The 16,371-nt window shown below is 38.3% G+C and overlaps 1 protein-coding gene across 1 annotated transcript in view; it reads left to right on the top strand.

Annotated features, from left to right (window-relative positions):
- The window catches only part of LOC149064569 (neural cell adhesion molecule 1-like), a 141,582-nt gene that overhangs the window by 76,141 nt on the left and 49,070 nt on the right, over positions 1-16,371 (top strand). Inside the window, exons 2-3 of the mRNA XM_089254812.1 lie at positions 10,670-11,005; positions 15,203-15,313. Coding sequence (XP_089110938.1) covers positions 10,670-11,005; positions 15,203-15,313 — 447 coding nt within the window. The remainder of the gene's footprint in view (positions 1-10,669; positions 11,006-15,202; positions 15,314-16,371) is intronic.

Below are 16,371 nucleotides of genomic sequence, written 5' to 3'. Positions count from 1 at the left end.
ATTGTTATTATTATTTTTTTTTTAGCAGTGTAATAGACCGTTCCGTACTTTGTAAAAGTGGTAAAAATATCCGAATGGTAACTTTATCCGTGATTCGTTCAAGCGGCTTCCATTGTACTGCAAAAATATTTACGTATATTTATGGTCATAGAGAAATAGGAAAAAATACATTTCCATCGGAAGGAATTAAAACTTTCAAGCGCTTTATATCATTTGAACTACCAATAATTATTTTTATCATTATCCATATCATCATTTAGAATAAATTTAATAGTCACATAAATCTCGCACAAATTGAAAAATTCTAAATAATTTCGCGAATTCACAAACGGCGACCGAAACTTTCATCGCTTTGAATTTCGTCGACAAAAGATGAAAAATTAGAATATTGATCTTCCTCACATTCAAAACACCTAATTAGAAGAAATGGGATAAAAGTGCGTGGGTGTTTTGACTCGTGGTTTTTTTTTTTTTTTTTCGAGAATGCGAATGATGATGGGAGAATGTGATAGGATAAAACGACTACATTCGGTATTTTCCGATGCATCCATAGATTTTTCTCCATGAGCTTAATGCTTTGCACAAGAAATCAGCAATCGCGATGTATATACACACACACATATATATATAGATAGAGATAAAGAGAGAGAGAGAGAGCGATGTTGATTGACTGATAAATCTGTCAAAGCGAAGAGATATGTTGTAACGATATAAATACAAATACAAAAAAAATTTGACGCAAAAAATTTTGCTCGTATCTGCTAAGTTTATGGGGGGGGGGGAATTCTCAATGTGCAATTTTAATTCGGGATGTGAAAACGTGACTGGGAAACCAAAGACATATAAAGAGGCGCTGATATTGCAACGGAACCTTACTTTTTAGATATATTTTGGAAATGGCTTTTTTATTCACTGGTATATACAAGTATAAGATAGCACAAATAAATGAATGGAACAATGAGGAGGTCGTTCTCAAGGGGGACCCCCCCCCCCGCCCTCATTGTCCCAAACAGCAAAAATGTTTCTGATGATGGTAAGCCAAAGATAGACATAAAATTACCATCCGTTCCCCTGACATTTTTACGATAACTAGCTTTGAAAGTCCAAAAAACATAAGAAAGAAAAAGCAAAATTGAGAAAATACGAAAATTGAAAATCACTAGAAGAACATGAAAAAATACATTAGCAACACAATATTTAATAGACACAACCACAAAAATTTGTTCCAAAAAAGTTTATAAAAAAAAGGAAATTAAAAAAATATATAAAGAGAGATCTTACATGAAATTCAACTTTTTAATGAAAATGTCACGAGATTGTTAGCCAAATGGCGTTAACTAAGTCGAAAACGTGGGTGAAGTTTGAAACCCATAAAGGAAGATAACCGTTGCCACTCGAGATATTTAAAAAGTCTGTAAAGCGTTATATAAGGAAATCATTTACATTATTGCATGTTTTTCCGATTCTTGAAATTATATATTATTGTTGTTTATTATTAATTGATATTGTGATAGTTGTTCAAAAAATATATTTTTCAGAATTTTTATACTAGTATTAGAATTGTGTGTGAAATTAAATAGAAAATTTTAACTTTAAAATTTAAATTCTTTTTTTTTATCAAAAATTTGCTTAATTAACAAAATTAAGCGAACTTTTATCTTCGCAAAGACAATGCTTTCCCTCAATGTTATTAAGATTTTTACAAAAATTTTTGTTTTAATTTTTCAAAATTTTTTATTTTAAATCTTCAATTCAGTATTTCTTTCAGAATGCATATATATATAAAGTATATTTTTGAATGACAAAAGCGCTAGTGCTGCTCACTTGTTCTTTCAAATATATATATATATATCTGCAAAAAAGAATTATTTAAGAAAAAGGAAAACAAAATTGAATTTTATCAGTGGAATAGAACCTATGCAGTGGGTCGTCATCAGGGGGAACCCCATGCATGGTTCGGAAAGTGTAGGCGTTTCTAAAGGGTGGCTATGCCTAAATGCATTGAAAATTCCAACCCTTGTTCCCGACGCCTGTCTTCTCAAAATTGTCTTGGACAAAAAAAAAGACAATGAAAAAATTTTATTGTTAATGTTAACGCGCGCATACATTTGTCCAATGGACACCGGGACATCTTGTACCACATCATGGGCGTCTCAGTGCGTTGGCATCGTGATGAACTCACATCTCAAGAATGCGGGCTCGATCCCCGCACAATGACTGTCGGCTTGAAGCGGTTTTCAAACTTCTAGGCGTGAATTGCCACCCGAAAAGTTATACCATTGCTTCCTATTTTTCACGTACTCCTAAGTAGGATCTCGAGTATCCTACGTGATTCCTAGAATATACATGTATCTTCAAGGGTACCATGGAGAATTGTGTGATATCGTTTCAAATGCTCTATTCCTAAAACATACGTATTGTGTCAAAGATTCCTCAGGTAGAAGAACATGCAGATTGGGGAGATTTCACGTTTTCCCTGGCTATGAATAATATTTCGAGGATTCAACAGAACATGCATATTTTTTTCTCACGGGTTTTCTAGAATACAAATATTGTTTCGAAAGTTTTAATAGAATGTGGGAATAATATCAAGGGTTCGGCAAGGACAAAAGTTTGGGAAATGCTACCCTATAGATGAGTCTTAACTGGAAGGGATGTTGGCTATGCGTGTTCTTTAAATCTGTTATCTCGAGAGAAGCAACCGATGCTTCAATCAATCGAGCAGCAAATGCCGAATAAAATGGGGGGAAAAGTATCGGATAATCGATAGGAAGCTCTTTTTTTTGTAATTTTTTTTTCTTATAACACTACCGATGCAGAAGAGATAGAGGAAATCTCTTTTGAGAACGAGTTCGTCGAGTTGAAGTGAAACTAATGAGATTGTGTACGGTGATGGTTTCAAGAGTCCGCATTTGTATGAATGGCCAACACACAAGAAAAGGTAATTTCGGCAGGACAAGAAGAATGCGGCCAATAAAAGGACAATTATTAGCGAGACAACGAACCAAATTATACAAAAAAGAAGAATAGGTGAGCTCTTACTATGAAAAAAGAAAGTAATAATGATACGTAGCGGGAGGAAAAAAAGTTTCCGAAAGAAGCTCCAAAGTAAAAAAAAAAGCTGAAGAGGAAAAAAAATTTGCGGAAGCAAACCGAGTATCAGCGGAACTTTAATTAATGTCAGCTGCTGGACCAGGAAATACGTTTTACGAACACTAGGACCACGATATGATTAAAAAAAATGGACGAAGGGTCCTTTCGTTCTCCTTCACGTGTGGAAGTAAGGAGTCTCGTTAGGAGTCGATCTTTTCTCTTTCATTTCCGACTTTTTCACTCGAATTCACGTCAATCAAGATTCAAAAAAGACGGAAATCTACGAGAACAAAATTTCCACACACCGTGTTTCTTTTTTCTTTCTTCATTTTGATTGAAATTTGTTCGTCGAAACCAAGGACTTGGTAACGTAATGCTTATGTACTCGAACCGATTCATCTCTGATTCTATCGATACTTATATGTTCTAAACCAAGGATGCACAACTTCCAATCCGGTCCGGGGGCCACCAAGGGTTTCCATCCGGGCCACGAAAGGTGTTCCGTCAAAAAAATATCAATACACAACGCTATAAACATCTAGAATAACATCTAGAATGACTATACTTTCTTCGTAAAACTACGGCATACTGGGATCCATACTGGATATTTTCAAATACAGTGAAACCTCCCCTAACGGACACTCCCCATTAACCACTTTACGATCAAAGGTCCAAATGCCAGTGGAATGAATTCAAACAAGCTCACTCTGATTTATTTCCTCTCTTCTGATCGTCCCGAAGCTTTGTGTGCTGCAACCTTACAATTTTTTTTTTCTTTTGGTTTTTTCATACCCGGATAGTAATTTTTTTTCCTCACAAGTGATGTATCTAAATGATGTAAAAATGAAGGAGAACAGGGTGAGGGTAAAAAGAAATCTAACTTTGTCCCTACTTCCTTATCACCTTATCTATTATACTGTCTTACTCTTTTATTTTTGTTTATTCTTCCCTTTTTCTAACGTGTGGTTAGGTTAGGACAAGGTTACCATATTTATTGTCAATTCGTCAAATAGAGAGTATCCGAATGTCTTGCAATTCGCTTGTAAGCGAAGGGGTTAACGGACAATTTTCTGATCCCCGGTTCCCTGGCTTTAATATATTTCACTCCCCGTTAGCGAACAGTAAAATCAGGCAAACTCCAAACTTATTTATGGATTTTGGCCATAACCGAGAATTATAGAATAAATGGTCAATAAATTTACTTGAATAACTGAACATAATTATGGTCAAGATGGTAAATTCGAATGAAAATGTTGGTTTTGTTGATACGTGTGAAGAAAGCCAACATCACAAGACTGGTGATGTTGTTATGAACGTTTTTATCTTCTTCACACTTATTTTAATTTAATTTTTATTGTCAAATATAATTTGGCAATAAAAATATAGTGCACGTGCCATGTACAAGTAAAAATAATTATTTGGTTTAATAAAGAGAAGAAAGTTAATTTATTTACATTTATTTTATTTATTTATTTATTAGGTAAGGTAAAGGTATTTTCTCGTATGTATCGGACTTTCCAACTTTATTTCGGAGTTATGTGTAATCGCCGGTAAAAGTGATAAATTTAGTGAAATTTAAGCAAATTTTAATTGTTGAGACGATTGGTTATCATGCGTAACCACCGGTGTTTCACTTTCGCAATAACATATACTATTTTAATGTTATTGTTACATGTATAAGAAGCCAATTGCGGCCGAAACCAAACGTCGTATAAATGTGCAAGTCGTATAAACGAGGTTCCACTGTGTACATCGTACCTCCCCATTAGCGGACAAAATTTTTGGTCCCATGGGTGTCTGTTATCGAGAGGTTCTACTGTACCGTCAAATAATTGGCAACTGCAGATAAAGTTATCAATTATAGCTAAAGAAAAATAATCAAAGGCAAGTAGAGTTGCCAACTACAGCCAAAAAAATTATCATAAGTAAGTGAAGTTGTCAATTACAGCTGGAAAAGTTGCCAAAGAAAATTAAGTTATCAGTTACATTGAATATTGAAGAACCGGACACGACCCGCTTCCCATCTCAGAGAAATATTGAACCGTTCCCGGAGAATGGGTGTATCACGAAATTTATTAATCTATATGAAAATAATAGATAACGATGTTTCATATGTACAATCAGGAATTTGGAATAAAAATTGTGGTCATAACATCGTTCACAGTGGTTCTCAATTACAGCAAAAAATTGTCAATGACAGCTGAAAAAATATTGCCAAAGGCAAGTTAAGTTGCCAGCTATCGTTAAAACTGCTGAAAAAAATGCCGATGGCGGGAAATATTAGAGGGCTACTGCTAGTCGCAATTTGGTGAAAACGTTATAATATAACTTTTATAGTATAGATCATAGTTTCATAACATTTTTGGTGCTATCGCCCCCTTCTTCAGAAATTTTTTCCTCCCATCGTCCCCCAACGCAATCTAACCCATAGGATCCTATGTTATACTCGTAGCTTTTACCACCCCCCTGGAACTTTCCATCGCCCCCAAGGGGACGTTAACGCCCACGTTGGGAATCACTGGTGTAGATGATTACAGATTGAATATCAATAAACTCTGTCTTTACAAAATATTATTTTTACTCTGAAAAATCCCGATTGGTTCGAAATTAAACGCCAACAGAGAGACAAACAAGAAGAGAGACACAGATTTCAATACGCCCTACAACGGCACCAAACAAAACCATAATACAAAAACAATTCATATACACGCCACCTAAGGAATATAATAGATTGAATGACGAAATAAAATCAGAAAAATAACCACAAATTTAAAAACTACCAATAAACAAAATCAACGCAATTGAATAATAATCCATACATGCATTTTTTTTCTCTTTATGAATGTAATGAGGACTGAATATTATATCTTGAATATATATATATATATATCATTGGTCTGCTGCCAACCCTAAATATATACTATAGTATCAATATTCCCTGGACGGATTATGTAATCCCTTGGGCTAATACGTAAATGGTAATATATACGTTTTTGTATATTGCGTCTGTATTGTATGTGTATTTTGTGTTTGTGTGTACTGTTTTGATATGTTGTATATAAACTGAAGAGCCAAAAAAACTGGTACAGGCATGCGTATGCAACTAAAGAGATATGGAACCAATCAGAGTACGGCGTGTGCGGTCGGCAACGCCTATATAACACAACAAGTGTCTGGCAGAGTTGTTAGATCGGTTACTGCTGCTACAATGGCAGGTTATCGAGATTTAAGTGAGTTTGAACGTGGTGTTATAGTCGGCGCACGAGAGATGGGACATAGCATCTCCGAGGTAGCGATGAAATTCGGATTTTCACGTACGACCATTTCACGAGTGTACCGTGAATATCGGGAATCCGGTAAAAAATTAAATCTACGACATCGCTGCGGCCGGAAGAAGATCATGCAAGAACGGGACCAACGACGACTGACGAGAATCATTAAACGTGACAGATGTGCAACCCTTCCGCAAATTGCTGCAGATTTCAATGCTGGGCTATCAACAAGTGTCAGCGTGCTTCAACCATTCAACGAAACATCATCGATATGGGCTTTTGGAGCCGAAGGTCCACTCGTGTACCCTTGATGACTGCACGACACAAAGCTTTACGCCTCGCTTGGGCCCGACAACACCGACATTGGACTGTTGAGGACTGGAAACACGTTGCCTGGTCTGACGAGTCTCGGTTCCAATTGCTTCGAGCTGATGGACGTGTACGGGTATGGAGACAACCTCATGAATCCATGGACCCTGCATGTCAACAGGGGACTGTTCAACCTGGCGGAGGCTTTGTGATGGTATGGGCGTGTGCAGTTGGCGTGATATGGTCACCCCTGATACGTCTAGATACGACTCTGACAGGTGACAGGTACGTAAGCATCCTGTCTGATCACCTGCACCCATTCATGTCCATTGTGCATTCCGACGGACTTGGACAATTTCAGCAGGACATAACGACATCCCACACGTCCAGAATTGCTACAAAGTGGCTCCAGGAACACTGTTCTGACTTTAGACACTTCCGCTGGCCACCTAAATCCCCAGACATGAACATATCTGGGATGCTTTGCAACGTGCTGTTCAGAAGAGATCTCCAACTCCTCTTACTCCTACGGATTTATGGACAGCCCAGCCGGATTCATGGTGTCAATTACCTCCAGCACTACTTCAGACATTAGTCGAGTCCATGCCACGTCGTGCACTTCTGCGGGCTCGCGGGTGCCCTACACGATATTAGGCAGGTTCACTAGTTTTATTGGCTCTTCAGTGTATGTGTGTATATGTAAATTTCAATTTCGATTTCAATCCTGGCCTGGAAAAGTTTATAAAAACTTGATTTTTACAAAACTTAAAAAAGACAACTAATAATCCTATTGGTTATATTCACTCGAATGTAACGGAACCGCGCTTCTTGGTTGTGAAATAACTTATATGAAACTTTTATTGTGTGACCCCGCCCTAAAGTATCTGCGAGCTTCGCTCTACACAAGAGTGGGTAAGAAAAACAAAAGTTAGTCCCTCGAGGCAGACATACAAGACTTTTTATTTTGTGGTTATTGAATGATTACTTATAACATTTTTATTGATTTCTCAAAAAATTTCCTTTTTGGACTTGTTCCCTTCTCAAACCCGACGATTCAGTTACTATCATAGAAGTTATGGAAAATAATCTTGATTTGAGAAATTTCAGCAATCTCCGTTGAAAATCAGGGAAAAAACGGGTCTTTTATTAAAAAGTTTGAACGGCAAAAATTAATGTCTCGTAAAATACAAGTCATATTGGTCATCTTTTGTAAACTGAACTGTCCATGAGCCAAGTTTTTCGCGAGAAGAAGAAATGAAAATAGTTATAGTTAAATTGCCTGAAACATGTGTAGTATATTTTACAATGTTCCTCAGATCGTGGCCATTATACATCGCAAGTGCACCTAAACACTTGAATCGTACGACACTCGAATACACAGGGTGTTTACGAAGAATATCCGACAAAATGTTAGCTAAAGTAAAATATGTAAAATGATCGCCATAAAGGCAATAAAGGTGGGGGGCAACGAAATTGAGTTTCTGAAGAGAAAATCAAAATTTTTTGCGGTTCCGAATCAGTAAAATGCCAATTACTTTTTCTTTTTTTTTAAAGAAAGAAATTTACTCTGTAATATTTTAAATAGATTACATTAACAAAAATTCGGGGAGACGTCGGTAGTTCAAATACTAGATTTAGATTCTTTTTTGCAACTGCTTCCGTTTCCCTATTCAAATTGACCGACTGGGGTTATAGAGGCTGAGCAAGAGAAAGTTATAATTCCGTCCCTGTCAACGCTTGGAAATTAATTGTTATTACTATTATTTCTTTTGTTTCGTCATCAATTTTGTTTCACTCTTTCGGATCTTTCAGATGTTTTCGGGGGACAAAAATAATTTCGAGCATTTTATTTTTCTTCTGTTCAGACAGACTCCGAAAGAAGTCGTGCAAGTGCAAGAGGATTATATGTACATTGGTATATCGAAGGAATATGGAAAGAAGTTGAAAAACTCGACGGTTTTTTTTTTCTCAAATGACTTTTTTATGCAAAACGGCGTCCAAGAAAAAAGGCAAATGTCTCTTCCAAATAACGCACCGAAAAGGAAAATACAACCTGCATTCTTCTTCTAGCTTTCGTCTTTTCTTTCCTAGAGAAAATCGCAAGACTTGGAGCTTGTTTTCGTTTTTCTAAAATGAAAAAGTGGAAACCAAACGACGGACGTTCCAAAAATATAAATATGGGTATTCGTACTAACTCTTCTGAAGATGTTTCCCTTAGTGTTAGTTGCATCTACTGTACGCTAATGCAACTTTATACTCAAAACATATTGTAAAGCTCATCGTATCTACACTGAGTTTCCACTTTATTACGACGATTTTACAGTTTTAAACGAATGATCTATGACATCACGCCGTTCTGTAATTTTGAGCATGTAAACATAATACTCGAAGGTTTCGACAGCTGGCTGATGCGAATATAAATCTTGGAAAGAAAATTCAACTTGTCTTGCGGGGAAATCGAACTCGCGTCTTCTTGCTTACCGGGTGAGCGGCCTAGACCACAAAGACAACTAATCTTCTTTCCTTAGAACTCGTGTGAGCTGATAACTCGGGCTAAAGCTCACAATTTCTGACACTGTATCGTTCCAATTTTAGTACCTGCCGAAGCGAGTACAATTTCTGACACTGTCTCCCGATGACTTATCCGAAGATGATGTCACTCTTCTTGCATCAACCAGCTGTCGATACTTTCGTAATAATAGAGGAGAGTAACATCATCTTCGGATACTACTTGAATTCACACAGGTCAGAGCAAATTCGACCACGAATGCTTTGAAGGAACGAACAACATAAAAAACTCGACCAACCCTTGTTCATACATAGCTGTAAATGATCTGTAAATTTCACGAAATATTATATTTGCCTTGCGCAGTACTTGTATGTATTTGCGTGGAAATAGCACAAATATTCACAAAGATATGAATGTTTTTAAGTCGGCATTACACTGTAAAAGTTTTAGACAAATTCTTTTATAAAACTTGAAAAATGTAACCAATAAGCGTATTGGCTATATTCGAGCGAATGTAACCAGTAGGCTTATTTTTTGTCTTTTCCCAGTTTTGTAAAATATATGTTATCAAACTTTTATAATGTAATCCCGGCTTTAAAAAACTAAATTTTTCATCGCATGTTTTTGCTCATAACATGCGGAGTTTTCAATAAATTTTTACGAAAAACAAAACTTTTACATGTAAACACATGTTATCCGGTCCGTTGAAGCTAGTTTTTTTCCTTCAAGTTACAAATGCACATATCGGCGTTCCCATGTTGTAGAAGCCTCGTCATAGCTACCAAACATACTCATATCCTTTGATATGACTCTTATACACGTTCTACATGAATAAATATACACGCCATGCTGATTTGGAAGTCAGGCCATATTAAACACAGTACACGCACAACGCTTTAGGTTCACCAGCACACACAATTCCAACCTTACTTACCTCTTTCGGTCATTTAAAAAGAAAATAAGTTTCGGTACTTTGGTACTTCGGTATTCTGGGGTCATATCGTCATAAGAAACAAGTGCAGAGCTTACGGTCTGCAGGCCACATTTGGTGTTCATTTCGGTTTGCTTTTCTGTCAAGTTGGGGGAGAAATCGGTTCTTTGTTATTGATTTGAATTGATAAATTGGGCTTCGAAGTTATTTTCTTTAATTAGCTATCTTATACATTTCGAGTAGATCCCAAAACAATTTTTGCACCTGTTCAGAAAAGGCAAAAAGTTGGACACCCAAAAGACAAAAGTTGGTGCATTTGTCATGTTGCAGTTTGACTACCAATTGAGAACGGTCGGACATATTTTTCCGGAGATTTTTCTAGAGTGGGAACTGTAAGCTGTTGGCACCTGTTCATGGTTACCTATTCAGTGGCAACTGTGTGTTTATTTACTAGTCACGCGAAATCTAAGCGACAGATATATTTTGTAAGAGCAAGTTCCCCGTTTCTTTTGCTATATGAAACTAAACAATGAGGTTTTTTTTTTTGTTTTCCAGGTCTATCGACGTATTCCGTGCTCGTCGGTGGTCGAGCGGAGTTGCCGTGTGACCTGAACGTCACGACGCTGGACGACGACGTCTCATTGGTGCTATGGCATAGGGGTGAATCAGGAAACCCGGTGTACAGCGTCGACGCCCGCGACACTTCACTGCCGACAGCAAAACATTTCCCGGCTCCGGACATGCAGAACAGAGCTTACTTCAATTCCAGCGTCACTCCTGCCGTCCTGAGGATAGAAAATATCGAAAAAGCAGAAGCCGGCGTCTACCGTTGTCGAGTAGAGTACAGAAGAGCCCGGACAGAGACCACGGACATGATTCTTAAAGTGATAGGCGAGTTCGATTCGTTTCACCAATATATTCAAGGGTTGATTTTTCAACAGTGGCAACTGTGTATTTACTAGAAACGGGTTCCGTTCACAATCCCGACAGACGAAATCCCGACAGGTCAAAATCCCGACAGGGTCGAAATCCCGACACTCGAATTTAAAAATTCAATTTCGCCGTATAAGCCGCACTTCGTGATTCCTGTCGGGATTTGAATTTGTCGCGGCGAGGGGCGTGGGGGCGCCGATGAGAATGATAAATTGCGATCAACTAAATTTTCAAATTTTAATTTCGCCGTATAAGCCGCACTTTTCGATTTCTGTCGGGATTTGAATTTTTCGCGGTGAGGGGCGTGGGAGCGCCGATGAGAATGATAAATTGCGATCAACTAAATTTTCAAATTTTAATTTCGCCGTATAAGCCGCACTTTTCGATTTCTGTCGGGATTTGAATTTTTCGCGGTGAGGGGCGTGGGGGCGCCGATGAGAATGATAAATTGCGATCAAATAAATTTTCAAATTTTAATTTCGCCGTATAAGCCACACTTCGCGATTTTTGTCGGGATTTGAATTTCTCGCGGCGAGGGGCGTGGGGGTGCCGATGAGAATGATAAATTGCGATCAACTAAATTTTCAAATTTTAATTTCGCCGTATAAGCTGCACTTTTCGATTTCTGTCGGGATTTGAATTTTTCGCGATGAGGGGCGTGGGGGCTCCGATGAGAATGATAAATTGCGATCAAATAAATTTTCAAATTTTAATTTCACCGTATATGCCACACTTTTCGATTTCTGTCGGGATTTAAATTTCTCTCTGCGAGGGGCGTGGGGGTGCCAATGAGAATGATAAATTGCGATCAAATAAATTTTCAAATTTTAATTTCAAATGTATTATGCAGTGGAGTGTGCGAGAGGTGCTGTTATGTCCTGTATACAAAGCAGAGAGACAAAATTAATTTCGAACAAGAACTCGCGTTAATGCTCAGTTTTTGGATTGAGAGATTTTGTGCTCTATTTCCATAAAGTAAGCCCAGAGCTACCTCATCAGCATCATTCCCGCAGGTGAAACAAATTTTTCTGAGGCCCATATCTGGCTATACAGGGTGTGCTGTACGTGCTAGTGCTGCCTTTTCTTATCAATCGTCCGTCGGAGAGGTATAGTTTCAATTTAAAAAATGCTCAAAATACTTTCAAAGATTACCCTTTACCAGTTTTGAGAGTGGAAATAGTGTTTTTTTCAACGGTTAGCCGATGCGAAGATGAATTTAGGGAAGGAAGAATATTCAAAACTGTCTTTGCGGGGAATCGAATCCACGTTCTCTCACTTGCCGGGTGAGCGCCTTAGACTGCATTGGCAACGAATATCTCAATCTTTCGTTAGAGCTTGTGTGCGCTAAACGGGACCGTACATGGACTGGTGGCAGTGTAACTGGCACCAGAGGCCTGAGTTATGTCCGACCGTTCATCGCATACAAGTTCCAAGGAAAAATTGATATTCTTTGCCTTTGTGTAGTCTAGTGTGCTCACCCAGAAAGCTCGAAAACGTGGGTTCGATTCCTAGCAAGAGCACAGCTGAATTTTTTTTCCTAACTTCATCTCGCATCAGCCAACCGTTGAAACCTTCGTATGGATAGCGGAAAGTGATATCATCCTCGGAAAATACAGTGTGTGTGGCTCAAAACAAAAAAATCTAAATTTTTCTTTGATTTCCCGTCCTTTAACTTCCAATTAGAAAGTTGTTGCATTGTCTCTCCTGATGCCAACAGAAAAATTGCATGTTTCTCAGTGCAATATTCGCTAAGATATTTGAATTCAAAAACTGGAGAAACGTTATGAAAAGACAGCAAAAACTAATCGACAACGCTCCTTCCCCAAATTTATGCTGTCCTTTCCATCTTTCCTTCGAATTTTGAATTCAAATATCTCGGCGAACATTGTACTTGTCAACTTAGATTTTTTTTGTTGGTCTCAGGAGATATGGTGCAGTCACTTCATAATTAGAAGTTTTAAAAATTTATATTTTTTTATTTTGTTACACACTGTGTTTTCACTCTCAAAACTGGTACAGGGTAATTTTTGAACGCCTTTTGAGAATTTTTTCAAACTGAAATCATCTCTACCACGGATGGTTGAGGAGACAATGGCCGTACTAACTCTTAAAGGACACCCTGTATGCAACTACACTACCACACAATTTGCATACTCTCTTCAAAGCCTTAAGACCAACTTACAGGTAGAATTTTAAGAAATTTTTTTGGAAGTCTCGACAGTATAAAATAAAACTACTGACAGAATTTTATGTTTATAGCTTCGTAGTGAGAAGGGGGGAATTGGGGATCCGGTCCCTTCGAAATGAGTGAAAATAATTGAAATAAGGTAAAACATGGCCAAATATATTATTTGACCACCTTGTCCCCCCCCCCCCCCCTCCGAATGGAATTTCTTGATACGGGCCTGACCTTCAGTGGTTGCGGCTCTGCGATGAATCAGTGAATTAAGCTGTCAAGACATGTAATTTTATACATATGAATACAAATATTTCTCTGCTATTACATTGCTTTCGAAAACCTGGAAAATTTTAAATTAAGATCATCATGATACGGTCTCACTTTGTGCAATATCATTTGACACTTTAAGTCTATTTGAAAGTTGAGCGAGAAAGAATTTCGAAAAATTCTCAAAGAAAATAATAAGGAATAGCAGTATTTGTGGAGGATAGAAAAAGCGATAAATGCCAGAAAAAGGCAACCCTGAATCCTTTGCTTTTCGCCAAGTTGGAACAGTAAATGAATTTACAAATTATTGATCTCCATTGATCATGGCATGCGCCACAAACCACTTGCAGCGACAAACGGAAATCCCGACAGAAATCGCGAAGTGTGGCTTATACGGCGAAATTAAAATTTGAAAATTTTATTTGATCGCAATTCATCATTCTGATCGTCGCCCCAACGCCCCTCGTCGCGAGAAAGTCAAATCCCGACAGAAATCGCGAAGTGCGGCTTATACGGCGAAATTAAAATTTGAAAATTTAGTTGATCGCAATTTATCATTCTCATCGTCACCCCAACGCCCCTTGCCGCAAGAAATTCAAATCCCGACAGAAATCGCGAAGTGCGGCTTATACGGCGAAATTAAAATTTGAAAAAATTTATTCGATCAAAATTTATCATTCTCATCGGCGCCCCAACGCCCCTCGCCGCGAGAAATTCAAATCCCGACAGAAATCGCGAAGTGCGGCTTATACGGCGAAATTGAATTTTTAAATTTGACCGTGTCGGGATTTTGACCGTGTCGGGATTTCGACCCTGTCGGGATTCTGACCGTGTCGGGATTTTGACTTGTCGGGATTTCGACCTTGTCGGGATTTTGACCTGTCGGGATTTCGTCGGTCGGGATTATGACCCACACCCTACTAGAAACACCCATGTACGAAATCGGAAACTAATACTTACGCAATGAAGAAGAAATCAATGGTAAAGGCCAATTAGAAGTAGAAAAATCAAGTATTTACGAACTCCTTTGAACGCGCTATGTCTGTCGTCTTCAGAAGACATACTGTTTCTATATAATCACTATTAAACTGACAAAGCTCAACTCCTGAGTGCTCAACGACAAAACCGTACCCGTACAAGTCAGACGTTGTGCAGCGTCTAGTGATTTTTTGGGAACATGATTGAACGTACCTGTCGTGCATGATCGCACCATGCGTTTAGCTCGAAAAGAGTTCAACTGCATGGAGAACGTCTGCACTTATTCTCAATCTGATATCATTCCTTCATATTTTTTTAGAGCGAAGCTCTGAATACGTATAGTGTGGGCTACCTTGTGAGGCTAAGTCGCAGGAATTTCAATCCGTGGAGTGTGAGAAATGGTAGAGCACCAATCTCAGCAATCTATGCAAACTACTCAGCAATACTATGACCGTGCTATGACTCGTTGCCATTGCGCAAACGAATGCAGATGAAAAGAGAAGTCAATTTCCTGTCAAGTTCTGTGCAATAGGGAATAAACGGTGTTTTCTGACTCCGTTTTTCGTGGCTTCTCTATAGCAGTGTTGCCACTATTAAACATCAATCCTCATACTATCTATCTATAGTATATATAGTATCTATTTAAAATTGTGGATAAAATGAGCAGAGTGAAAAATCCTCCAGAGTGTAATAAATGTAACGGCGTAATTGTTTTTATTTTCAATTTATAGTTCCTCCCGTAGAAGCTATAATAATGGATGAATTCGGGCAACATCTCCACGGTGTCATCGGACCTTTCAATGAAGGATATCCGCTCTCCCTAGCCTGCGAAGGAGAAGGAGGTAGATTAAAAGTCATATATAATTATGAGCATGCGAAGTAGAAATGCCAGCCATTTTGGCGGGATATCACGGTGACGGGATGAAATACAGGGTGGGCGAAAAGTCCTTAGAAACTTCATAAAAATTCATAAAAACAGGAAAAATAGCCGAAATAAAAAACGGTTTGCAGGGTTAGCATCGCTAGTCAAAAACAGCCAATAGGTGGTGCTGACGTACACAAGTCAAAGAAAAGATACACAAATAACGAACACAATGCCTCCAAATCGTTTAATACAGCAGTATGTGTTCCACATCACCACCACAGGAGTGCAGCAGGTGCACATACACGGCTTACAACGGTGAACTGGTTATGAATTAGGCGAGCAAGTTCTTATAACCGTCTCATTTTCATTTTTCTACCGAAGTCACTCGTACCAGCGCCACCTATCGGCTTTTGAGTTATTCTTTTCCCTGTCGAAAAAATTCCTGTGACCTTTAGCGATGCTAATCCTGCAAACCGTTTTTTTATTTCGGTGTTTTCGATTTTTTATTCATTTTTAAAGTTTCTACGGACTTTTTGCGCATCCTGTATTTTGTGTTTGAGTTGAATGTGTGTGAATTGTATTTCATGATACATTTACCATCGGCTAACTATACAGCGGTATCCTGTCAGACCACGTGTACCTATTTCTGAGCCTACAGAAACCTGCAAGAGTTTCGCCTATATCTATAGCAAGGCATTGCACGGCCTATTTTACTATTTCATTTCGATACACTCCTTTTGACAAGTATCTCTGCGGAGGTAAAACACTGGTAGGTTTTACCACTATGTGGTCATGTGGCATCGTATTGGACTCTGATCGTGAGGGGGGATCCAGGTTCAACCACCATTGGAGGCATAATGGTGGTCGGCTGAAGTTGGTTTTTTGAGGTTTTCCAACTTCAAGGCTTGTATGCAAGCCCAGTTCCCCATTCGAAAAGTCTCTCCACCAGTCCTTTAACGTGATACTTACATAACATGAAAATCCAAGCATTTACCACCTTCATTTCGAAGTGTGGAAGACAGATGGCAGAACTAG

This window comes from Pholcus phalangioides, unplaced genomic scaffold, assembly GCF_987345545.1.
Source record: "Pholcus phalangioides strain wild (caught in Gottingen) unplaced genomic scaffold, Ppha-v1.0 ptg000042l_1, whole genome shotgun sequence".
NCBI lineage: Eukaryota > Metazoa > Arthropoda > Arachnida > Araneae > Pholcidae > Pholcus > Pholcus phalangioides.
This window is presented reverse-complemented; position numbering and strand designations above follow the sequence as displayed.